We start from the raw sequence: 26,400 nt of genomic DNA, 5'->3' as shown, positions 1-26,400 counted from the left end.
TTTGGGAGTGAAAATGATCCCCCTCCCGCCATTCGTAAACAGCTTCCTGTGGTGCTATGGGGAAGGGCGATTGTTCGACTAGATACCTTTGCTCCTGACATGAGCCTTCCATAAACTTCATTAAAAGTGAGGTCACTCATGAGCCGGGGGGGGCTACTCACCAGGGCTGGAGCAGCAAAACGGCACAGTGAACGGTTACGGGTTCTGATTCTGTAATGGCTTGCACCTAGTGTAATAAGGGTTGGGGTTTTTTATGAAAACGGCCTTGCTATGGAAACATTTTATTCATGTAAAATGGCTCCTTTATTTTTTCCCCATGACTGACAGCTGGAAATGTGTCCTTCGGCATGTCATCAACACCTGAAAGCAGACTTTCACTGATTAGAAGGAGGAGAAAGAGAACGTGGGAGGACATGTTCACCAAGATAATGAACGCCTCCGGGACAGCTGACACAGAGCTGAGAGCATGGAGGATTTCGCTGTCCAAGAAGTTAGACGTGGACATGGAGAGCAGGAAAGCTTCCAATGAGCAAGAGCATGTGGCACAGGATGAGATACTTCAGATTATGAGGGACTAAGCAGACATGTTGAGGCGTTTGGTTGAACAGAAGTAGGGTCGAGTCCCTCTGCAGACTCTGGTGGACAGCCAGCCAGCATTGCTTGGCACAGAATCACACTCCCCAAAGCGTTCCATGAGGTGTGGGCGAAAAGTCCATTATCCCTTTCACTTAACTCCGGGGGATGGTACCAGGAACAGAAGGCACCCATTCCCAGCCCTCTGATGGTCTGGAATGAGGTGTTACATTACACAGATGAAAATGTTTCTCTCGTTCCAACTTTATAACCCCTTTTCCCCAAGGTTACCTTTTTTTTCCTGTTCTCCCTTTTTACTTTGTTTGTTAAAGTAAATGGATCTAAGAAATAATTGTTCTTTACTGAGTAGAAGCAGTGGGCTTGGGCTGGGGGTTGGCTTTACAGGGACAGTGATACAAGCCAGGTGAAGGTTTAGGAAAGCACAGTGCAGACAAGCAGCTTGCCTTACTGTGACTCATTATTGAAACGGCTTTTCAAAGCCTCGTGGATACACAGAATCCCTTGCTGTGCTCTTCTTATTGCCCTGGCGTCCGGCTGCTCAAAAATGGCTGCCATGAGATCTGTCTCACCTGCCCACCCCTGAGGAAAATTTCCCCCCCCCTTTTTCCCCACATATATTATGGAGCACACTGCAGACGGCTATAACCATGGAGATGTTCTCTTCACTAAGGTCCAACTTTGTTAGTAAACTCCTCCAGCGCCTTTTGAAAATACCAAAGGCACATTCAACCACCATTCTGCACTTGCTGAGCCTATAGTTAAACCGTTCCTTACCGCTGTTCAGATGGCTGGTGTAGGGATTCATGAGCCATCAGAGCAAGGGGTAGGCTGGGTCCACCAGGGTAACTATACCATCTCAAAGTTGTCAATGTTCATTTTGTGGTCTGGAAAGAAAGTCACAGATTGCAGCTTTTTGAACAGACCCAAGTCCTTAAAGACTCACACGTCATGAACCTTTCTTGCCCATCCTACGTTGATGTTGGTGAAATGTTCCCTGTGATCCACCAGGGCCTGCAACACCATTGAAAAGTATCCCTTTCAGTTTATGTACTCTTTGGCAAGGTGGCCTGGTGTCAAGATGAGGATATGCATGACATCTATCGCCCCACCACAATCAGGAAACCCCATTATGACCAAACCACCCACTATGTCCTGCACATTTCCCAGACTCACTACTCCTTGTAGCAAAAGTCGATTAATGGCCCTGCACACTTGGAGCACAGCAGCTCCCACGGTTGATTTACCTACTCCAAATTGATTCCCCACTGACCGGTAACTGTCTGGCGTTGCAAGCATCCGAATAGCGATCGCCACTCGCTTCTCCACCGTCAGAGCAGCTCTCATTTTTGTGTTGCTGAACTGCAGGGTGGGGGAAGTTCTGTACAAAGTTCATGGAAGGTGGCCTTCCACATTCAAAAGTTCTGCAGCCACTGCAGATATGGGATATTTCGTCCCATATCTGCAAAATGATGTGTTTGTTTCATTGGACCAGAAACAACGCTCAGAGTGAGCTGCTCTGTGACTGCCAGCAGCAACTGTGAATTGTTTTTTTCAGAGGCTTAGAGCAGGGCTGCTTGCAGGACATCGCTATGTTTGTGCAGTGGACCCTACTTTGGCTCTGGAAATACTGCAGGAGAAGACACGAGGAGTTTGAAATGTTCACAGCAAGAGCGCACAACTAAGGCGGTGCCTTGCTTCTGGGGTATGCACAGCAGTTTTAAGGTGCAAAAACCACTGGGTTGTTTTCTGTTGAGCACAGTGCATCATAGGATGCTGGCGCAATGTTCCCAATGTTCACAAATCCAGGATTTGTGCAGGAAATAGCCCAACTTGATTGTCATGCACATTGTGTAAAGAATTGTCACTTTGGATGGGCTATCACCAGCAGGAGAGTGAATTTGTGTGGGGGGGTGGAGGGTGAGAAAACCTGGATTTGTGCTGGAAATGGCCCACCTGATGATCACTTTAGATAAGCTATTACCAGCAGGACAGTGGGGTGGGAGGAGGTATTGTTTCATATTCTCTGTGTATATATAAAGTCTGCTGCAGTTTCCACGATATGCATCTGATGAAGTGAGCTGTAGCTCATGAAAGCTTATGCTCTAATAAATTGGTTAGTCTCTAAGGTGCCACAAGTACTCCTTTTCTTTTTGCGAATACAGACTAACACGGCTGTTACTCTGAAACCTTTCTTCACTAAGAATTCTTGGTTAAAGACAAACTCCAGATCAGAAATAGGAGCTTTTCAAAGGCACAAAGACCAGGTAGGCAGCTACCTGCCATTGATCTTTGTGCTTTTGAAAATCTCTCCCTCTAGAAACACATTTTTCCTCCATTCTCCTTTCTTTCATGACCTGTTCTTTAAAGTGAATGTTTGCTTGTTATATGTTGATGCTGAAGCTGATGAGACATGTTAGTAGGACTGGCTGAACATTTTCCATTGAAAGTGTGTTTTGATGAAATATTGGGTTTTCAGCTAAATAACATTTTTCACAAATAGTGTCTGCTTTGCATAGAAAATTTTGATTTTTTTATCCAAAAATTATCAAAACCAACATATTTTGATTCTGAAATGTTGCTGCAGTGCCTCATGGGAGTTATAGTCTATGTATCTTATGCTCCCATTTCTCCTACATGGGCCAAGCTCCCCAGCTGGACTTCATCTCTCATGACGCATTGTGGCCATACAACTGTCACTTTCTCTCACCAAGTGGGAAGATCATCATGCACCATGGAAGATGTAGTCCAGCCAGGGAGCCTTGCCTATAGGGGAGAATAAGAACATGAGGTACCTAAACTACAGTTTCCTGAGGCAGCATTTCAGGATTGAAACATTTTGGTTTTCAGTTGAAATATTTCAGCTTTTAGCAAAAAAAATGGGTTTCCGATTTTGGCCAAAACCTCAAAATTTTCTGCAGGAAAAAAAAGTGTTTTCCAAACAGCTCTAAAATCAGACAAATCTGAAATGGAACTCTTTTGATTAAATACACTAATCCAGGTTCTCTGAAGGCATTTGGAGTCACTCGAGGCCCAGTTCTGGATTTAAGTTGTGCAGTTTGGAAAGCCTTCTATTAACTTCAGTGGACTTTGTGAAAACAGAGGAAAAATGATCTAATAAATCTCAGCTGTGTACAATCGTGGTAAGGATGCCAGTATTAAACAGATTTGTTAGTAAAAAGGTGAAGCTTTTCACAGTTTCAGTCATTAGAAGTAATAGCTATGAGGGCAGAACTGGGCCCCTCGGAGTGTAAGCATAAAAAACTACTAAAGCAGATTGGCACGCATGTATCCTGCATCAGCTGAACACACTGATTCGATTAAACAGTATTCAAAATGTGACCAATCACGTAATATTTTGAGAATTCCAATCTCATTTGCTTTGAGGTTCCAGTGTGAGCTAAGTTGAGTGAGAAAAGAAGCATCATCATTTGAGCGGTTTTCTCTGGGATGGTAATTCAGCCACAGCTAAGTGTTGCGAAGCTATAATTTTTTGATATTTCACATGTTGAAAAGTTAGGTACTCCACTGCTTATAAAACTACTCTCAAAGCATCTAACGGCAAGTAATGTGTAAATGAGTTTTCTAGCAAACCCACACATCTACAGTCTCACATGCTATAGAGCTATCAACCCTGCCTCTGCTTCATCAGTGTTGCCAGCTTTGATTACACATTTGTCAAATTTTCTAACAAGCACATAGATGCTTCCTCCCATGCTTCTCTTGTGCATGAGAGAAGCTCTCTGTCAAAGCCTTCAGAACCACTATATTAACTGCTTTCAAGTCTCTCCTTAAACTCACTTTTGCCATGATGCCTTCAGAACACCTGATGATATTTAGGAAGCTGGTGTCCTGTAGGATTATTACATTAATCAGAATCATCTCACTGTTACTTGTGCTCCATCTGTCCATCTGCCATACATTTGTTGAATCCACTTGTTGTCTCTTGTCTTCTATTTAGGTTATAAGCTCTTTGGAGCAGCGAGCATCTTTTCTTCATATGTATGTATGGTGACTAGTGCAATAGGGAAAATGATGGTGTTGGGGGACAAGCCATTCTATATTATGGAGGAATTGGGATTTGTTCAACTGATTAAGTTATTGTGCCCTAGATATCAGTTCCCCTCCAGCAAATATTTTCTCCAAAATGTGATTCCTGCTGCATAGTGACAAGTCCACCTTTAGTAATAATGCTGAAACCTGAAAGTTGTTCTTTATTTAAGGTAGATATGTTGGCATCAAAGCAACAAAACCCAGCCTTTCTTTGAGACAACAGGGATTTAAAAAACAAACAAACATTTTCTATTAGCACCCAGCTCTGTCAGATGCCTATCTGAATACACAGTTGGCCAGAGAGACAGCATCCAGATGATGTCCCAGTACAATGGCAATTACACAGTAAGGCTTTTAATGACTGTAGTCTAAGCATTCTGGGCATTTTGAGTACACCTCCAAGCTCTTCAGAAAACTTTGTTCATAGAAGCAGCCATCTGTAGTTAGCATAATTACAGTCAGCCAGGAGTTGGTCAACCACTTAAATCAATATTTATCTGCTGTCACCAACTGCATATCTAACAGAACTGGGCCTCAGTGTAAATCAGCTCACTCAGGATATTGTAGCCAGGCAGAATTCAAGATATTATATACTTTAGCACCTGCTGGAGAACATATAGTTCTGATATTATTCTACTCTGAGGACTTAAAGAAAAATCTCTTACTCCATCCCAGTTGAACTTAGCAGAGTGGTTCAAATTATTGAGTGCTCTCATGAGTTAACCTGACAGGTGAGTTTTGGAGATTCCAATATGACTTTTGTACTGCCAGCTATTAGACTCCTGACAGTCCATCTCAATTCAGAATATCTAGATCAAGGGTTCTGAAACATGAAAATACAGAAATTTCTGTCTGAACAATTCAGTCTCTCTGAGGCTGAGAAAAGCTATGCTGTGGCTTGAATTTTGGGTCCCTAATGCTAGCTATACCTATTCTATCTCTGAGTCAAATTGTGTAATACCAGTGCTGCCAGACAGAGATGGGATGAAAAACACAAAGAAAGGAAATAAGAATACCAGAGATGGTGAATGACACTGGAAAACAGGGCCAAACATGAAGAAAATAACTGTACTTGGAAACTTCCTGTATGTGGAGCTGCCAGGGGAAGAGTGACAACTTTTCTAGCTCTAATCACTACAGTCATTCTAAGAGATTCAGCTGACATACTCAAAAAACTCACTGTTCCAAATACTGGTGTATCTACTCTGTCTGGTGGAGATGAAAGCCTATTGGGCTTCACATCTTAAAGTCCTCAACATGACTTTCCTACATATCCTACTCAGCAGCGTTCACTCTGAAAGCCTGTCCAGATGTGCTAGCAATATTTACTTTCTGGGGGTACATCTACATTACAGCACAGACAAGCTTCCCAGCTCAGGCAGACAGACTCTCACTATCTGGGGCTTGAGCTAGCACATAAAAATAGCAGGGTGGACATTGCAGCACCAGCAGAGACTCAGGCTAGCCACCCAAGGGGGTTGGGTGAGCTTAATAAAGCTTTCTCCCAGCTGCAGTGTCAACATACCCTTGAAGGCTGGAATTTTCAAACTCCCATTGACTTCTGTGTGGAAGGATTAGGCCCTTTATTTTTACAATGCGAGATACCGTTAAAATCTTTGCCTTGATATGGCCTTTTGGGACCCAAGTTCTTTTCTGTGGAAGTACCTATTTGTGTAAATGTCCTTAACAAACAGTTAACTCTTGACTGCAATATCAATAGCCAATAGAAGTGTCTTCCTCCTAGTTCCGTTCGGTTTCATATTCCCCGCCCCCTGAGCATAATTAGTCACTTAGTCTCAATACCCTTTCTTTGCCAGCTGCGGATTTTTGGTGGTGGGGTTTTTTTTGGTTAAGTGCCTACAATCATGGTACTACCACAAAAGCCCCTCAGACTGCCATCACCCTGATAGCCATCAGCATGTGTGAGTCATTATACTGACAGCATTCAGGAAACAAACATTACTAATATTAACATTCCATGCTAGTTTCACAGTGGTTGGCCTGCGTGGCCTCATTCTCTCAATATACACACGGGCTCCAACCAGGGAATCCCGGCACTGATGCTGATAACAGTGAAATCCTGCCTCTCCATGTCAGTACCAGTGGTGATATTACGGTGGAAGCATGCATACATCTGAGAAGATGCAGAGCACCACTGTCTGCGCACCCACAGTATTCCATGACAGCAGCAGTTATTGCCTCTGCTGTGCTTGTAAATTCAGCATTCCACCCCCACTTAACCTCCCTGTAAAGAAGTGTCTCTGGGGCACCACCCTACATGGGTTGGGCCCCCCTGCAACAAGCAATGCATAGACTCAGACTTTCAGGTCAGAAGGGGCCATCATAATCATCTAGTCTGACCTCCTGCATAGTGCAGGCCACAGAACCTCACCCACCCATTACTGTAGTAGACCCCTCACCTCTGCCTGAGTTACTGAAGTCCTCAAATCATGATTTTAAGACTTCAAGTTGCAGCGAATCCACCAATTACACAAGTTTAAACCTGCAAGTGACCCGTGCCCCATGCTGCAGAGGAAGGTGAATCACACCCTCCCCCCAAGGGTTTGTGTGTCTTAACTTAACATTGCTGCTTAACTTAAATGACTCCTCTCCCTTCCTGGTATTTATCCCTCTGATGTATTTAAAAGGGGGCAATCACATCTCCTGTTAGCCTTCTTTTGGTTAGGCTAAATAAGTCAAGCTCTTTGAGTCTCCTCTTATAAGGTAGGTTTTCCATTCCACAGATCATCTTAGGAGCCCTTCTCTGCACCTCTACCAGTTTGAATTCATATTTCTTAAACATGGGAGACCTGAACTCCACACAGTATTCTCACCAATGCCTTGTATAATGGTAGTAACACTTTCCAATCTCTGTAGGAAATATCTCACCTGGTGCATCCTAGGACTGCATTAGCCTTTTTCACAGCTGCATCTCATTGGTGGCTCATAGTCATCTGGTGATCATCCAGTACACCCAGGTCGTCCCTTCCTCCTGTCACTTCCAACTGATTTGTTCCCAGTTTATAGGAAGAAATTCTTGTTATTAGTCCTTAAGTGCATGACCTTGCACTTTGCACTATTCAATTTCTATTACTCCAGTTTACAAGATCATCCAGATCTTCTTGTACGATATTCCAGTCCTCCTCTATATTGGCAATACCTCCCAACTTTCTGTCGTCCACAATTTTTATTAGCACACTCCCACTTTTTGTGCCATTTAAAAATGTTAAATAAAATTGGTTCCAAAACTGATCCCCGAGGAGCTCCACTAGTAACCTCCCTCCAACCTGACAGTTCACCTGTCAGTATTACCCATTGTAGTCTCCCCTTTAGCCAGTTCCTTATCTATCTTTCAATTCTCATGTTAATCCCCATCTTCTCCAATTTAACGGATATAGTTCCAAAAAGGAAATCAAATGCCTTACTGAAATCCAGGTAGATTAGATCTACTGCATTTCCTTTGTCTAAAAAGTCAGTTATCTTCTCAAAGAAGAAGATCAGGTTGGTCTGGCATGATCTACACTTTGTAAAACCATGTTGTATTTTATCCCAATTACTGTTCACCTTTATGTCCTCAACTACTTTCTTTTTTAAAATTTGTCCAAAACCTTTAATACAACAACTGAGGTCAAACTAACACACCTGTCATTTCCCAGATCACTCCCCCCACCCCTACCTCGTCTTAAAAATATGAATTATATTAGCAATTCTCCAGTCATGGGGTATGATCTCTAAGTTTACAGATTTCATTAAAAATCCTTGCTATTGGGCTTTCAATTTGTGTTCAAATTCATTTAAGAATCTTGGATGGAAATTATCCCCCCCCCCCCCGATGTAGTCCCATTAAATTGTTTGGGGTTTGATTTCCACCTCAGATGTGGTAATTTCTACCTCCATATCCTTGTTACCATTAGCCACTGTGCTACTATCCCTAAGCTCTTCATTAACCTTATTAAAAACTGAGGTAAAGTATTTGTTTAGGTGTTGGGTCATGCCTAGATTATCTTTACTCTCCACCCCATCCTCAGTGTTTAGCAGTCCAACTTCTTCTTTCCTTGATTCTCTCTTACTTATATGGCTATAGAACCTTTTCCTATTGGTTTTAATTCCCTTTGCAAGGGTCAATTCTGCTCGGCTTTTGGCAGTTCTCACTTTATCCCTACACTTCCTGACCCACATAGGTTTAGCAAGGTCCAGGCCCCAGCCCCTTTGTCCTTGTAATGTGCCCCATCCTTGCAGGCCTGCTTACTTTGTGGGGGAAAGCAAAAATGCAGAGAACAAGTTCCTCCTATGGTCAACAAAAAGGTCAGTGGCTCTGCCCTTACTTCAGGGTGTTTGGGAAGCAAATTTACTGGAGCCCTTAACACCCAGGTAACCACACCAGTCTCTCCCTACTGGGCTTGGTTCTGGGGTTCATTGGACTCCTTGGAGTTTTTGGGGGTCCATCTGACATAGAGGTTCCTCCTCTGGCTGGTGCAAGAATCACTCCCTTCTCAGGGTTTCCCCCTTGCTGACTACAGCTTCCTCTTTTTGCAGCCCTCCTCCTTACCAATCGTGATTGGCAGGGCCAGAGAGGCAGGGCTATCTTCGCACACAGAGCATCCTTAGCCCCTACTCATCTTTTAATAAGAAATGAGATACCTAGGTCAAGATTGGAAAATGGAGACAAAAGAAGAGAGTTGAGAGGAAAAAGGAAAATGAGGTTGTATGGCACATGAAAGCTGGGTGGGTTTTTTATCCAAAGAGGACCATCTGAGGAAAAAGCATGGGATTGCTGATTGGAGAAAGAGACCAGGGGACTGTTAAGGAGTATTAAGTTCTCAGAGTAAAGGTCACAAGCATAGTTGTGCAGAACCTTCAATACAAGGATGCAAAAGTTTAGAGCCAGTGCAGATATTCAAGTATGCGGATGGAAAGGTGAAACTGCTAAGAGAGATGACTTTTTCTGCAGCATTTTGAATAGACTGGAGGGAGAGATGTGAGGTGAAATCTTGACCCCACTGAAGTCAATGGCAAGATTCCCCATTTACTTCAGTCGGCCAGGATTTCACCAGTGGATCAGAGAGGCCAAAGAAGGGGCAGTTGAAAAAGTTGAAGCAACGCAAGACATGTGCCAGGGTTTTATGGTAGGATTGGGCTGCTAGAGAAATCAGCAGTACTAGAGAATTCTCTTTAGAAGTCACAGACAGAGATTATGAGTGAAGCGAATGTTTGAGTTGGTAGCTATAAAACTCCTTAAGATTATTTTCTCTAGTTTTAAAATAGGATTTTTGCATTGGACAGTTGGGTTCCATCACCATAGTCTTACTTAAATCTAGACACTTGTGTTACTTCACAGAAATAAGGATTACTCTCCATTAAATTTACTACAAAAATCTACAGACAAGATTAATGGCTTTATAACAAAGCTACCTTAAGGAAAAATAAATGATACACTTTACCAGCCATTTAATTTGTCCAGAAGTGGAGTATGTAAGAAATTTTAATTCAGCTTGGAAATTGATTTCTCAAATAACACTGTTTCAGTACAAAGATAATACAGGATGATACATTAATGTGATAATAAGCATGGGATTTTGTATAAACCCGTGGGTAAAAGTGGGTCAGAAAAAATAATTGGTATAACTTATTGCAAAATCAACATCTTCTGGAATAACTGCACACCTTTTAAATAATATTAATATAAATGCATCCATCCAAAATCCAGAATGATTAAAATGCATTCATTCAAATAATCACAGAGATCCATTGTGAAATATAATTTCTGCTGTCAATAAATATATCAGTAATATTGCCTTCAAATGCTAATATTTAGTAGAAACAAAGGGAATTACAAAAGGAGAACACCACAAGGTCAGGAACAGTGACAAATTCTGGCATAGGAGCATTAGCACTGTTTTGTTTGGGGTTTTTTTGGTGGCAACAGTGATATTCTACTTCCACGGGTGAATATATTTCCTTCTCACTTTTAATCAAGTCAGTGGGAACTGCTGGGTTCTCAGCACTTTGGGGAGAAAAAGCCACTTATTCAGGTTCCTAACGTCCAAATTAGAAGCTCCATTTTGAAAACCTTGGTAACTAGGTTTTCAAGTTAGAACATTTTGGAAGGGGGCTAAGGCATACATAACTTGTCAACAACTCTAATTATTAACCCGAGGCCATCCTCATCCCCCAGTTTTCGCTTTTAGGTTATGTTTGAGAAATAAAATTTAACTTAAAACTGAGCCATGGGATGGCAAGTTTGATGGCACAGGAGAACACAACATCCCTCTGCAGATGGCACTCTCTCCAAATAGCAACTCAGATGGCAAAGGTTGGAAAATGACCTGTTGCTCATTATGACCATTATGGTTAGTGTGATCGTTACTTTCAAAAGAAGCACAACTCTAAAGCAGCTTACTGAATTCTAAAAGCAGAGAAACTTTTTGGAAGTTCAGTTTCTCTGTCTCCAAAAAGATTTTCCGATGGTGATGGGGAAATTTATGTATGCTGAAAGATCAATCAAAACAATTGTAACGCCACTAGAAGACAAGTTAGTTGAACTGCTCATATAATGTTTTATTTAGAGTGTGTGTTAGTGACAAAAATAGCTTTCCTATTTTCATGAAACTTTTTTTTTTTGGGTTACAACTAGGAAAGTTTACATGCATTGAAGTCCGATTCCATCTTGAAAGGCAAATGGGTTACTATCTCATCCAAATGTACATACCGAGTCTCCTGATTGTCATTCTCTCCTGGGTGTCATTTTGGATCAATATGGATGCAGCACCAGCCAGAGTGGCTTTAGGTATAACAACTGTACTGACCATGACAACACAAAGTTCAGGTTCACGAGCATCACTTCCAAAGGTAGGCAAAAAGCTGTTTTGCTTGTATTATACCAGAATCACTGTGTTAGTACAAATGATGATTCTATATGGCTGTCAGAGGCCTTCAATAACCTTTACAATATGTGTTATTCTTCTTAAGAGATATATTAGTTCATTAAGGATGAACAGAAGGGAGATAAACCACTTTGATCTGGTTTTTTTTTTGTTTTTTTTTTAATTTTTCATTCAACAGAACACATTCTACTTCTTTACCAACTGATCTGTTGGGCCAAATTCTCAACTGGCTTAACTACATTGACTTCAATGGTATAGATTTTGAACCTTGAAGAAAGTGTTATTCACTCCACTAGTGTTGCTCAGACTTTTATGTGTTGGTCTGAGATGAGTTTGTCCCTCACCTGGTTGCAATATAAGCCAATGTATTTAGCAAATATTGAGACGATTGCAGCTTCACAGTCTGCTGTGAGTAAAAGGGAAGCTGTACTCTCCCACAGAGAGATCAAATAAAAAATTAAGAGGAGGAGTACTTGTGGCACCTTAGAGACTAACCAATTTATTTGAGCATGAGCTTTCGTGAGCTACAGCTCACTTCATCAGATGTTTACCGTGGAAACTGCAGCAGACTTTATATACACACAGAAATCATGAAACAATACCTCCTCCCACCCCACTGTCCTGCTGGTAATAGCTTATCTAAAGTGATCAACAGGTGGGCCATTTCCAGCACAAATCCAGGTTTTCTCACCCTCCACCCCCCCACACAAATTCACTCTCCTGCTGGTGCTAGCCCATCCAAAGTGACAACTCTTTACATAATCAAGTCGGGCTATTTCCTGCATAGATCAAGGTTTTCTTCACATGTGAGAAAACCTTGATCTATGCAGGAAATAGCCCGACTTGATTATGTAAAGAGTTGTCACTTTGGATGGGCTAGCACCAGCAGGAGAGTGAATTTGTGTGGGGGGGTGGAGGGTGAGAAAACCTGGATTTGTGCTGGAAATGGCCCACCTGTTGATCACTTTAGATAAGCTATTACCAGCAGGACAGTGGGGTGGGAGGAGGTATTGTTTCATGATTTCTGTGTGTATATAAAGTCTGCTGCAGTTTCCACGGTAAACATCTGATGAAGTGAGCTGTAGCTCACGAAAGCTCATGCTCAAATAAATTGGTTAGTCTCTAAGGTGCCACAAGTACTCCTTTTCTTTTTGCGAATACAGACTAACACGGCTGTTCCTCTGAAATAAAAAATTATGACTTACAGAATAACAATCTCTTTCCAGCTCCCCACCCTGGTTCTGGGGGCACAGTGAGTTAGTAAGCTCCTCCATGAAAAGAGAAATAGGTGCATCTGGTCAGCTATTCTCATGGATCCAGGGCTCATCCTCAGACCACCCCTTCACCATCCTCTTACAGTGAGGAGTATTGCACAAGTATCACCACCAGAGCCACAATCTGACTGCCTGGCTGAGTAAGGGTGACAATCTAGCCCAAAGTGTTTTACAAAGGTGTCTGTCATCAGCATGGCTGAAATCCCCAGACAGATTTATATTGTCCATTTTTAAATTGCCTAAGTGTCATTACTTAAAAGTTTTCTTTTACAGGACAAACTAATCAACCTGAACTCCCACTGAAGTTAATGGGAATAATGTAATATATTTGATGTTACCCCTCTTGTTTTTGTGTAATTGTTGAAGCCAGTCCTTTTTTTCCTCTGATCAAAATAAATATGCCTTTGGTTGCAGAGAGAGCTTAGTGTCCCAAAGTGTAGGGCCCTGCTGTATTAAGTTTGATGGAATATATGGGCCCAAAGAGCCAAAGGTGTGAACATGACCCTCTACTGTCCATATTAAAGAGTTTTCACCAAAGGTTTGGGGTTTGATAGAGACCTCAGCCAGTTAAGTACCATGGCAAACACTAATAAAAGGTTTAAAAGATTTTTAATAAAGATACAAAAAGAAAGGGAAAAAAAGTGAAAGCATTTAAAATGTAAACTATATAAGGAATACTTGTTCCCTGTCACTGTAGAGAATCTATAAATGGAAAATAAACCCTGTCTGACAGTCTTTTAGACTGTTTTAAGCTCAAAAGCTTATCTCTTTCATCAACAGAAATTCATCAAACAAAAGATATTATTTCACCTGCCTTGTCTCTCTTATCTCCAGGGAACAGCACAGCTACAACTAAATTGCAAACCTAGAGTCTTTTAGATGGTATTAAATGTAGTGATAACTCTTCTTTTTTGGGGGGGGGAGGAAAAGTGGAGACGGGCTGGAGTTGTTGTTAAAGTCCAATCCAGTCTTCTAGAAGACATAACAAGATAAACACACAAGAGTGGAGAGAAAAAAACAAACAGTAATGATAGAAAATGCAGCTTCTGCTTTTGGTGTTGACTCTCGCTTGCAACTTCTTTTCTGGAGAAACACAGGCATGGCACACAATCTTATTAGCCACTCTGATACCTGGCAAACTTGTACCAGCATCAGGCTATTTGAGGCATTGTTTTTAAGTGTTTCTTTGGTCACAGGCTCAGAGCAGTGTTGCAAAATATGCAGCTTTGGCCAGCTAAACCAGACTCTTATTAAACAGAAGGCAAAGGGATGATATGAAAGACAGAAAATAAGGTAGGGAAGGAAAAGACACAAAAGTTGTGGGGAAGTGTAACAAAGTTTCACATCCCAAATGGTATTTGGAATTTAGCCATAGCTAGCAGACATGGCAATGTCATCTGGATCCCTCTCTCAGACCCGGTCTGGTTAGGATATCTCAGGATCAGGACAGTGAAGGACCAATGCTATTCCAGTGGATCCCAGGGTTTCAGGAAAAGGAGGGGGGTAGCAGCCATCATGGTGAAGCTCACTCCTTCCTATTCTTCTGTCTTTCAGTCAGCCAACATCCACCTTCAATTTCCACCCAAAATCTTCTCTTAAGGATCCCAAAAGGGAATAATGGGTGGAACAGCCCATCCTCATTGTTTCGTCTAACAATAGGCCTAATTTCCCACACGCCAATTTGGGTTTATTGGTTTCCAGACCCACATTTCTCTTGTTTACATGATCTTAACACTGTCCTTGGGTTATATTAGTAGACCTTTTTGTTTGAACTAGGTCAGTCTGTCTCCTCTTTGCATCTTGCTCCATCTATATTTATTGTTGGAAGTTATAGTAATACTTTATAAAAACTCTTACTTTCCCACAGTTATGTTCACAAATGGGGTAGGTCTAGAGTTGCCGCCTTTGACATACAAAGAAACCAGCAGCCACCCAGCCCAAAAAGGGAAGCCTGCCACAATCCCAACCTTCAACCACAAAGCACCTCCAAAATCCCTCCTCAACAACACAACAGTCACATAGTATCTAGAGAGAATTCACTGGCTGACACATATAGATAAGATTGAGAACAGCATACTTAAACTTCAGAAGTAGGAACACTGCAGCATCGTCAGCTGTACGCAAAACTAGATATCCCAGTGTATTGTGATAATGCCAATCTTTAGACCCACTTAAAAAAAATGGGCAGATTAAATTATTTTTCTGGCAACTCGCAAATCCATTAAACAAGCCAGCCAAGATGGTCAAATACCTGCCAGGTTGTAACCCTAGGTAGGCCAGCTAGGCCCCAGTTATTATAACAGCCCTATAATAGATACTTAGGAGATAGAAAACTAAAAGCTACAACAACTGGGGAAATAGTTACACTACATACACATGGGGAAAAAAAAAGAGAGAACAAATTATTATTATATCTGAGAAAACCATACATTTTAAATCACATATTTGGGGTCTGATTCTGGTAGGATTGAACATCAGAACCCTAACTGGCTTCAGTCAGATCAGGAGCAGGCCCTGGATTACGAAGTCAGATTGTGTTTGTGACTGTGCTCCACAGGAGAGGAGCAGCACATCAGGGAACAGGGCCAGTGTGCACTTCCTCAGTGTTAGCAAGAGTTACTACAGCAAAGGGGCTGTTTGAATGGACTCAGTGTCCAGAAGCTGGGAATGAGCGACGGGGGATGGATCGCTTGATGATTACCTGTTCTGTTTATTCCCTCTGGGGCACCTGGAATTGGCCACTGTCGGAAGACAGGATACTAGGCTAGATGGACCTTTGGTCTGACCCACTAGGGTCATTCTTATGTTCAATTTCACAGAGTTCTGCTTTATTACAACCTCTTCTTTCTCCAGCACAGCCGCTAAACTTCATTAGCTTTAGGCTAGTGGGGAGTTCCCCTATGCCAGAGAAGTTTCTTGCGGGTCAGTTTTAGCCACATGCTACCCCCTTTGTGCTCCTTGAGCAGATGTCAGCAGAAAATGGACCATACATCCAGAAATTTTAAAATGTCATGATCTTTCTGCTTTTTCCTTTATATCATGAGGGTTTTGGTTAAAAGCAATGTATAACAGATCATGAAGAAATGTTAATGAAGTACTAATCATTAGTGCAAAGATTTTCTCAGAAAAAGGCAAGAAATATATTTTTCCACAAAATTAAATTGTGAGGAATAAAGCAGCTTTCAAGCTAGTGCTTCTTTAGTAAAAATAGCATGGTGGTATGGGGACGCTAATTTATTTCCCCCTGGTATTATGAGATACTGAAATTCACATCTGTGTTTCTAATATTTTCAGTCTCTTTCTCCATAGGTTTCATATGTCAAAGCTATCGACATCTGGATGGCAGTATGCCTGCTCTTTGTATTTTCTGCACTTCTGGAGTATGCAGCTGTAAATTTTGTGTCAAGGCAGCATAAAGAGCTTCTGAGATTCCGCCGGAAGAGGAAGAAGAACAAGGTAAAAAAAAGTGCAACCTAGCAATACCTACATCTTTGAGACAGACAGATGGATTTGCACAAAGAAAAGGGCTTTGGTCAGGAAGGAGGGCACTGCTTAAAGTGGCTATGCAAATAAAATGGTAACAGGATGACATTTACCCTGGGCAGTGGATCAGTACAAGGACTACACACCACACAAATCCTACTTAACTCCTCAAAAGAGGGATTAAGAGGATTTAAAGTATGGGTGGGCCATGTGCAGGCCCCACTGTCCAGGGATGAATTTTACCATGTGAAAGAACTGTCAAAGTGCTCCAGGGTTGTGGATGTTGCTGGCACACACAATACTGCATGGAGATTTATTAAATATCATTTCTTAATTTGGCCTTAAGGACTTCTATTGAGCCCTAATGATATATCTGATCTAAATGCAGTTTTTGATAAAAGTTCACCTTTTATGAGTTTTGCTGCTGATGGAAAGTATGTTTTCTGTTAAATTCAGCTAAGTCTGTTTTTCTTTATCATAGTATTTGAGCACCAGATTGTGCCACTTTTACTCATGTGGAGGTCACATCCTCAGGTGGTATAAATTGTCATACAACTATCAATTGACTTCAACATAGCTCTGATCTGCAGAGGATCTATGCCCTCAGTTGAATCTATTAGGACTACTTGTGAAGTATGTTACTACCCATCACGAGTAGAGTTGGCACAATCTAGGCCCAAAGGTCAAATCCTGTAAGCCCTCTCTTAACAAAGTAAATGTTGAGTAAAGACTTCCAGGATTTGGGCCACAGTACTCAACTACGTGAGTTAGACTTCCACTACTCATCGCAGATTTTTTTTTAATAGGGGAATATGGTGGAGACATTACTTTTCCCCCCGGCCATTCTTCAGATACCTGCTCTATCTTCTATTGAAGTCAGTAAGAGTCTTTAATTGGCTTTTACAAGAGTTGGATGAGGCCATTATATAGAATATTGCTGTGTATCAGATTTCAAATTGTATTAAAGAAGAGCATGTCAATTAGCTCAAAAGTCTTTCATTCCTGGAGACCTGGGCTCAAATTATTATTTAGGTCACAAGCAAAAAGTGATTTATCAGCTTATTCCCCTTATATTGCCAACATATTATAACTCTATTACACAATACACCATGCCTGGAGATTCCTGTGTGCAAGAACTAGCCCTACAATGGTAAGGTTTTGTAGGGAAGGATTGGCATTTACATAAAAAAAAAAGCTTGCAATGGCTTGTTCCAAGGCCATGCACTTTGTCCAGCATTTTCAAAAACTTCACTCACCTGAGGCCCAGTTTCTGGAAAATAGTTACATAAAATATAGGGACAGCTTTAGCCTTGTTCCATGGGTTCAACTGTATCTACAGCTATCATGAAACCAAGGGAGTCAAACCTGAGAGGTGCTGCAAACCCATGCATCACTTACTTAAATCACTTACTTACCACCACTCACTTAAATTTGGCCTGGTCAAACCCACTGTCATGACGGAGGGGCAGCCAGGCCAAATATGAGTGGCATTGCAACTCCCCAAGAGAGGAGCCGACACTGTGGGGTTGGTGCAGGGTGGAGCAGGCTTATTCTCCAGTATCTCCCCCCCTCTCCCTCTGCAATAGGGCAGGATTCAGGTGCCAGAGTGGAAAGTGCTACTGTGGGTGGCTAATGCCCTCCTTGACTGCAACTCAAATTCATGTCCAAGAAGATGCCTTCATAGAATCTGGTAACTACCACTGCCCAATACTGGGCTTTCTCTGGTTGCCACTGAGGCTCAGGCCCACCAAGGGCTTTCAGGATCTGGCCCTGACTGAACATGAGGAAGAAAGTGGGGTGAAATTGTATGTTGTGCTGACTAACAGGAAGTGCACTTCCCCCAGCCACACAGGAGGAAAGGCATTTTTGTGGCAGGTTATTTTTGAAATAATGGCAGCTCTCTGAAAGCCGTTTCAAGGTTTGAAGTGTTAGTGGTGGGCTTGAGATGGATTACTGGAAAGAGTGCAGGTCAGGTAAACATTAAGGCATCATGGAGTATTAATAGTTATATTGCATGATCCATTATGTGATGATTTTTTGGTCCATTTCTCTTGCTTCCCACAGGTAGAAACTTTTCCAAATATTGTAAAAGCAAGGTTTACTCTGGATGTCAGGCATGCTAATTTTACTTAATTGATTTCAAATAGTGTCTTTTCACCACATGATCAAAATCAGAGTGAAAAACAGATTGGGTATTCTAAGCACAAGGGCACAGGCTGGTGAAATAATATATTTCCTTCCTCCTCTAGAATCAAACTAACTTTATTTACATCTCCAATTTTTTAAGCAAGACTTCAGCTTCCCCCAGCTTCCTCTTCAGCTGTTAATCCAATTCGAAGGCCTTGGAGATGGACTCACAAGATGCTGAACATTCTTGCCTGGTCCAGAAAACACTTAAACATGTGCTAAACTTAAAGTACAAGCATAGTCTCATTGATATCTGTGCTTTGCTGGATCAGACCACAATGCTCAGAGCCTTGCAGGTACAAGCCTCTGAAACTCAAACACCTCCTGGGCCTGATTTGCTTTCACACTGCTCCTACACCAGTCTAACTCCTTGAAATTACTTCTGCTACACACTGGTGTCAGTGAGCTCAAAGTGGGCTCAGAGGATGCAATATAGGACCAAATTCCAGAAGATATTCAGCCAAAACTGACATTTAAGTCAGTAAGAGATGTGTGCGCATATTCCAAGGCAGCACAGGACAAAGAGTATAGTGACACCAGTATGAACAAACTTTTAAAATATTTAGCATTAGATGAGGCAGGCAAACTTATTTCAGCAATTTACATGAAATGACAATATTCAATTTAATTGCATTCATACATACAGAGCAATTACAGAGAAAAATCAATGCCACAGTAAAAAGTTCAAGTATTTTGTCATTTTAATTTTAGTTATTCTTAAAAATATTCCTACATTTTATTCATTGATTTCTCTAGCTACTCTATGCCTGGATTTCCTTGTTCTATGCATTGAACTGAAAATTTCGTACATACTCTAATCATTACACTTGAAAAGGTGAATGATTGAAAAAAGCAAACATGTTAACCACTTTTGCTAAATATTACTTTGATGGTTCTAGTTTGTTCATTTATTTTTTTTAAGAATCACTTGGTGTGTGCATTTTTCCTTTTGTTGTGTTTTCGGGTTTACTATTTTTGCTTTTTAAAGAATTTGTGTTTCATTTTAGTGGTGTGTAAACAAACAAACCACAAATCTACCCATCCCCTTCTTAACCTCTGCTTACTGCATTTTTCCATCCCCAGGATTTGTTTCCTTTTTTTTTTTTCTATTGAAGTCCATTTTTTTTCTATAAGGGAAGGCAGGCAGTTCTATTTGCAATTGACATTGATGCTTTTTGTGGCTGGTGAGCAGAGTATGCTATTGGTATTGCGATTATATCCGATTCCAAACCCATCTCTGGACTTAGTTCTGGCTTCCAGGTCTGGAGACAACTCTGTCAATATCCCTTCTCTTACAGCCTTATTTAACACTTTCTTATCAGGCAGCTATAAAAAGAACTTTAAACATTTACTCAAAGAACATTGTTTTCTCAACGAGCATTTTATTGATCACTAACATTGCTAACAAAAACCATTGAAATCTTCTGGATTAAAACAGAGTTAAACATTCTTTCGAACAAACATTATGATTGTTTCATTACAATGTCTAAACATGAAATTTATGTGCAATTGTATTTAGTAAATTAATAAATGCACTTTAACACTGTTATGCTGGTTTCCCCTATCACTTTCCCACTCAGCTACTTTAGCCAGTGATTATAAAGCTTTGTGTACCTTTTTGACTCATTTGGCAAAGGTTAACGATCACTGATTCTCAGGGATTCGATTTTATTTGACTTCTTTCTTTAAGATGCATCATACGAAGAAAACTTTTTCAGTGACCTTTATTTGACCAGGAAATCAACAGGAGAATGAAGAGAAAATAAATACCAGGATAGGTGTTCAAACAACCTGAAGGGACTTCCTTGACTTTAAATTCTCTCTTGTGACAATTTAGAGCTTCCATTCTTTTCCCTAGGTAGATTATAGAAGCAGGGTGTTTATGGATGAAAAAGCCATATAGACAATCCTGTCCATCTACAATCTTGGGACACTGACAGGCTTACAAGGATGGAACATTAGCACTTCCATAGGGTACAGACCCCCCCCCACCCCCACAACAAAATGACTTTCCATTTGTGGAATCAGAGTTCTCTAGCCACCACTTGATTTTTCTGGGTAGGGAAAGCATGTGGCCCAAAACTTTGTCTGTTTTAATTTTTTAATACTACAAATCTATAGTTTACTCTAAGAACTGTCTGCAACATTTTTCAAAATAAAATCTAGATGTAAAAATTGTTTCGGCAAAAGAGAATCTGGACATTACTGTGATGATTTACATTGTGGTGGTTAGAACTTGTGGTTGAAAAATTCAAAATTTGTTTTTAATGAAAAAATTTTAATGACAATTTTCACAAAAATATTTTCCATTTATCATCAGCTAGCTCTAGTGGTAGGGCCCAGTCACAACCAGCCCCTGCATGGAAACATATATGAAAATGAAGTCCTTTCCTTGAAGGCCTTACAGTCTAATTTGAGACCAACTGAAACAAGTGAGAGTGATGAACAAAAAGGAGGAAGGGAGACAATTGTAATGGAGATAATTATTGCAGCCGTGTGATCTTACCTTTGGTTCCAAATTATTTAAAAGGCGATTTTGTTTTTGAAGACCCAATCCAACTCTCATGGGAAAGAACAGAAAAAGACTACTGTTGACTTTTGTGCGTGTGTGTGTGTGTGTGTTTATAGCCCAATCTTACTTCCATTCAAGCATCTAAACCAACCTGCCATGTATCCTAGTCATTGTTGCCTTCCTGATAGATATCATAGCAGAAGTAGGTTGTGAGGATGGATTTGAAGGAGTGGATAATGGCCTTATGGATAGAATCGTAGAGAACATTCCATGCATAAAACAGAAGCATGAAGAAAAGCACAGATGTTTGTGATAGAAACAGACAAAAGGGTGTTCAGGTCTATCACTGATGCAGTGGAGAGGATGGAAATGGTAAGAAATTTACTCTAACTCCATCCCATCCTAGTGTCTGACTGAAATTGTTTTGTCCTTTAGCCACCTTTGGGCCAAGTATTACATGAATTAAAAAACACAGTCCCTGAAATTGGAGATAAACATTATGTTCCGAACCTGAGAATGGCTGCTATAGTCCTTATGTAGTCAGTGATTGTTTTGCCCAAATCAGATGTGCAAAATCTGTCCTTCAACAAATCATTTTCAATAAACTTTAATTTATTTGATCTGAACTTTTTTTAAGAATTAAAAACCACTTAATATATAAAACTTTTGTTTTGAAAGCACCTGAATGAGCAGACAGACAACAGAAGAGGCGGAGTTAGCAGCATCATATATAATTGGTTGATATGGAGCTTATTTTTCTTGATGATATTTCAAAAGAAGCAAGCACAGAGGAATATTGTGCATATACTGAAAAATACAGTTCTATTTCTAAACTAAATTCTAATGCAATATACTTACTTTTCAGGAATATTCAGCCTTTTTTATTCTGTTTTCAAAGACCTAAAGATCATGGTATCTTTATTAACGAAAATAATGCACAGACTAGATTGATTATACCTTTTAATGATAATCACATTTCTTTTTTTGTTTTTCCTTTGTTCTGCTTTTTCCTTTTTGGTCTTCCCTCCCATTTTGATGAAAGTATTTTGGGGGAGTGCTTGATGGAAATGAAATCAATGAATCATTGCAACGTAGCAATGGCTTGAGAAGTGCAGAACCTATAGACGGGAGTTTGGCTCAAATCTACAGTACAAATTTAAGGGTAAACTATATAGATGTCGTCCCATTTGTTATAATGTGATACCCAGTCATTAACAAAGGCCCTGTTCTTTTGTCTGAACTGATGTTTTCCTCCATGTGGACTCCGTTAACCTTCATTATTACCTGTATGTGATGACGTGAAGTGTTATTAAAAAGGTACCTGTTTTGTTAATTCTGTAGTCGATACTGACCTGTGTACATCTGGAATTAAAACAGGGAATTAAAATTTTACATTCTGCTATTCCAAAGAAGGCTTAAAAATTAACATCAGAGCTAAGAGAAATAACTTGGTTGGATACATATTTTAAAAAGCCGATTCAGCTTTCAACTACAAATGCTTTCTGCAAGAAAATGTGGAGAGTAAAACATTAAAATGTTAAAAATAACTCAAAGGTTACAAATACATCCTAAAACGATTAGTATTACTTATAGCCAAAAATTATAGCGAAGATATTTCGGCAAGTATGTTTGTTATTCCTGAGGAAGAGTAAATTATTTAAACCATATATCAAAACAGAACACATCTCGAGCCCAAGGGAATTTAAATATTTTGATCATTTTATGCCTAGGTATTTTATATAGTGATATTGATATGCAAATAAACCAACCCAGCTCATTGCCTTCAAGACTCTAAGAATTCTGGTTGTGTTTCAAAAATCTTTACCTACAGCTAGGAGCACTCGTTAATTACTATAATTTTTAAAGAGCTGGTAAAATATGTATACTAATAAAAATATATGCAACTGCACTTTGAACAACATTTTTAACGATTAATTTGTTAAGCAGTATACATGAACATCTCTTGTTTATATTAAAACTTCAGCAAAGGCTTTTACAAATAAGTGTTAATTCATTTTTTTCTTTATCAATTACATAAAAAGATGATGCACCAGACAATCAGGTAAAGGCAAAGAAAAGAAAGCTTGCTTCCTCGTTACATCCTAAAGTGAAGACTTAATTTTTCAAATCAACATTCAGTGCGTTTTTGAATGGGATATTCTATGGTCCAGATCTTTAGGTGGTGTACATCTGTGTACCTCCCACTGAGTGGCTTCACCAGCTGAGGCGCTGGTCCACTTAATTATATATAAAAACTGGGTTCAAAAAGAATTAGATAAGTTCATGGAGTATAGGTCCATCAATGGATATTTGCCAAGATGGTCAGGGACGCAACCCTATTATATTTCAAAGAGAAGCAACATAGGTGGATTTTTTTTTTTATGAAACCATCAGCGTTATCCGAAAATAATAAAATTATCTCAAATATCTTTGAAGGAGCATTCAGAAGATTAATTTTAGTTAGTAACATAAAACAGAGTCTTATGTCCCATTTTAGAGCCTGATCCTGCAGTCCTTACTACTCCAAGAAATCAAGCACTTATTTTAGGTCAATGGAACTACTCACTGTGGTAAGTCCTATATCCAGTAGCAAGTATATGGAGGGCTGACTAGGCCCATAGTCATCAGATTCTGGGCATTTAAAAATATATTGGCCAAATTCATCTTACATGTAACCCCACTGAAGTCAACAGTCACACAAGATGAATTTAGCATTCCATATTTCACCTATTAAAAGTATACAAAGTAACAAAGCTGTTATTTCCCAGGTTTTCAGACAACAGAAATAATGGTACCAGATTACTTAGTTTAAAATGGTTTTGCTTAATCACGTCATAACATTTGCACCCTGCCATCATTTTATATTTCTGTTATTCATGCCCATGTTCTATTAACCAACTGCTGTTTTCTTGCTTTCATGTTAATTTTCCTTTTTTTTTTTTTTGCTTTACTAGAGTGCATTACTAATTACAATAAAGCCGGTATAGAAGTGTTATTAAAACAGAGAACTGTGAATAAGTTTATAGGATTGCAACAGTATAAATTTAAAAAAAAAAAAAATTCAGTGGAATGGCAACCATTTACACCAGTGTTGTAGGACTCTGGCTGGATCAATTCACAAACAGCTCTACCTGCAGATTCTATTGCTGAGATTTTAAAATCCCAGAGGTGACTGTCAGCCTAAACTTTTCAATTTAACTGAATGTTTTTGTTTTTTCCAGAATATGCTGATTTGTCAACATCAAAACTGTTCACAAGAAAGGAATGGTTTTGACAAACTTCTCATTTTGAAAAAAAATTGAACAACAAGCTTTGAAATTTTCAAGACAATCCATTTTGACATTTTCAAAACAAAAACTTCAGGTTTTCTGGTTCAGAAGGACTTTTGGTTTAGAAGTTAGTTTGTAGGAAAAAAATATTTTAAAAGTTTAAGTCAAAATGAAATGTTTTGAAATGAAACATTTCAATTGATCTGATAGGATTCTCTCTATTTTTGGTTCATGAAAAAAATTAAGATTTCCATTTCAACCTAATTCAGGACAGGAGCTTTTTTTGAAAACTCAAAAATTCTCATGGGATGGGGGAGGGGGAGGACAAAACAAAAAAAAACAAAAAACCAGCTTCTTCCAAAGTCTAATTTGTAACTTTATTTTCTTCTATTCTTTTAAGGCAACAGCTTTCCTGGACTACATAATTATTTGAGAAATAAGACGTGAATACTTATTTTTTTTTTATTTTGTTGCATTTCAGAGATCTTAAAAGCAGATGGTAATAGAGCAGTAAAACAAACAAGAAATAGAGTTTAAAATTAATTCAAATGTGAATTCCTCAAAAGTAATTGGATTACTCTTTGGTAGGCTATATATTGAAGAAGAAACACATAGTCTGAAGGTAAAGAAGACTTTGGGATATACTTTCAGTCAGTTTTCAACCTGGCCTCAGTTCCTGCATACAATTTGTATATCTATATTTGCACCTGCAGAATAAGTTACAGCATCAAATTTGAGCCTGTGCATCTTTCCCTACCTGGTACCCATAACTGGGTAAGTAGTGATGCAAAATGTGCTCACAAAATGAAAGTCACCTCTTTGGACATGTACTATATCCCCATGTATGTATATAATTCTTCTTTCCAGTCAGTGTGATTTAGGACCAAATTCAATTCTCACGCACACATGAGTAAATCCAGAATAACTGCATTGACATTAATGGATTTGTTCTGGATGTACAGTGGAGAAACTGCAAAGAGCATGGTCCTTAGATCTGATCCCTGTACCTTAGCCTTCTCTACTTATAACATTTAACCTACAATTTACCTTCATTTTAAAAATTATTTTTATTTGATGTAGCTATATGTAACTATAGAAATAAGGTGTAAAAATTAGACTAATTAGATGTATAGTATTCAAACAGGCAGAATTCCCACTAATTTAATTGATGTCAACATGTTATATATGTACTATAATAGCAAAATGGGGCCCTGGCCTCTAGACATTATGTACAGTACAAATGACCAAAAGAGCAACGTGAGTTTTGCCTGGTTGAAGACCAGGAAATTGGGCCCTAAATGGGAAAGAATAGAGTAAATTGATAATTTATCCAATCACAGATCATTAGAAAAAATGGAAGTTGAATAGATTATGTATTTAAAAATGCCAGCTGGTGAAATCCCGCCCTCATTGAAATCAATGGGAGTTTTGCCATTAACTTCAACAGGACTAATATGTCATCCAGCAAATATAAAGTGATGGGTTAAAGAAGCCACTGAAGAGAGGACTCAGAACTTTGTTTTCAGCAGGTGACAAATCTATGTAACTGAAGAACTTTCTTACTTTTCTTGCAGGATGATGAGGTAAGGGAAAGTCGATTCAGTTTTACAGCCTATGGAATGGGGCCATGTCTGCAAGCAAAAGATGGAGTGACTCCAAAGGGGCCAAATAATCCCATTCAAGCTACACCAAAAAGCCACGATGAAATGAGAAAGGTATTCATTGACCGAGCCAAGAAAATTGATACAATTTCCAGAGCTTGCTTCCCATTAGCCTTTCTGATTTTCAACATTTTTTATTGGGTTATCTATAAAATCATTAGGCATGAGGACATTCACCAATAACAAGATTATGGCTTCTAGTACATACTGTTTGGGCTGGCATGTTCAGCAGGAGGTTTTCCATTACAAATGTGCATACAGATGCTCACTGGGATAGTTAAAAGGCACAAAGAAAAAGATCCCATTTGACTTGCTATGCAAAGTCACTATTGGACAGATGAAGAATGACACCCAATGAAGATATATCTGCTATTACTAAGTTTCTACTTCATACTAACTAAACAATCAACTTTTCCATAGTAAAATCACAACATTATGCTACAGCTTTACTGCCAACGTGTTTATACATACTTTTACATTGTGGTA

The 26,400-nt window shown here is 39.6% G+C and overlaps 1 protein-coding gene across 1 annotated transcript in view; it reads left to right on the top strand.

Annotated features, from left to right (window-relative positions):
• Positions 1-26,097, top strand: part of GLRA3 (glycine receptor alpha 3) — a 142,823-nt gene extending 116,726 nt beyond the window's left edge. The window contains exons 7-10 of the mRNA XM_073340081.1: positions 11,279-11,493; positions 16,112-16,258; positions 22,027-22,146; positions 25,828-26,097. Of these exons, the coding sequence (XP_073196182.1) occupies positions 11,279-11,493; positions 16,112-16,258; positions 22,027-22,146; positions 25,828-26,097 (752 nt within the window). The remainder of the gene's footprint in view (positions 1-11,278; positions 11,494-16,111; positions 16,259-22,026; positions 22,147-25,827) is intronic.
• The last annotated feature ends 303 nt before the right edge of the window (positions 26,098-26,400 follow it).

Source organism: Lepidochelys kempii, chromosome 4 (assembly GCF_965140265.1).
Source record: "Lepidochelys kempii isolate rLepKem1 chromosome 4, rLepKem1.hap2, whole genome shotgun sequence".
Lineage (NCBI taxonomy): Eukaryota > Metazoa > Chordata > Testudines > Cheloniidae > Lepidochelys > Lepidochelys kempii.
Note: the sequence above shows the minus strand (reverse complement) of the source record. Positions and strands in the feature narration are given on the sequence as shown.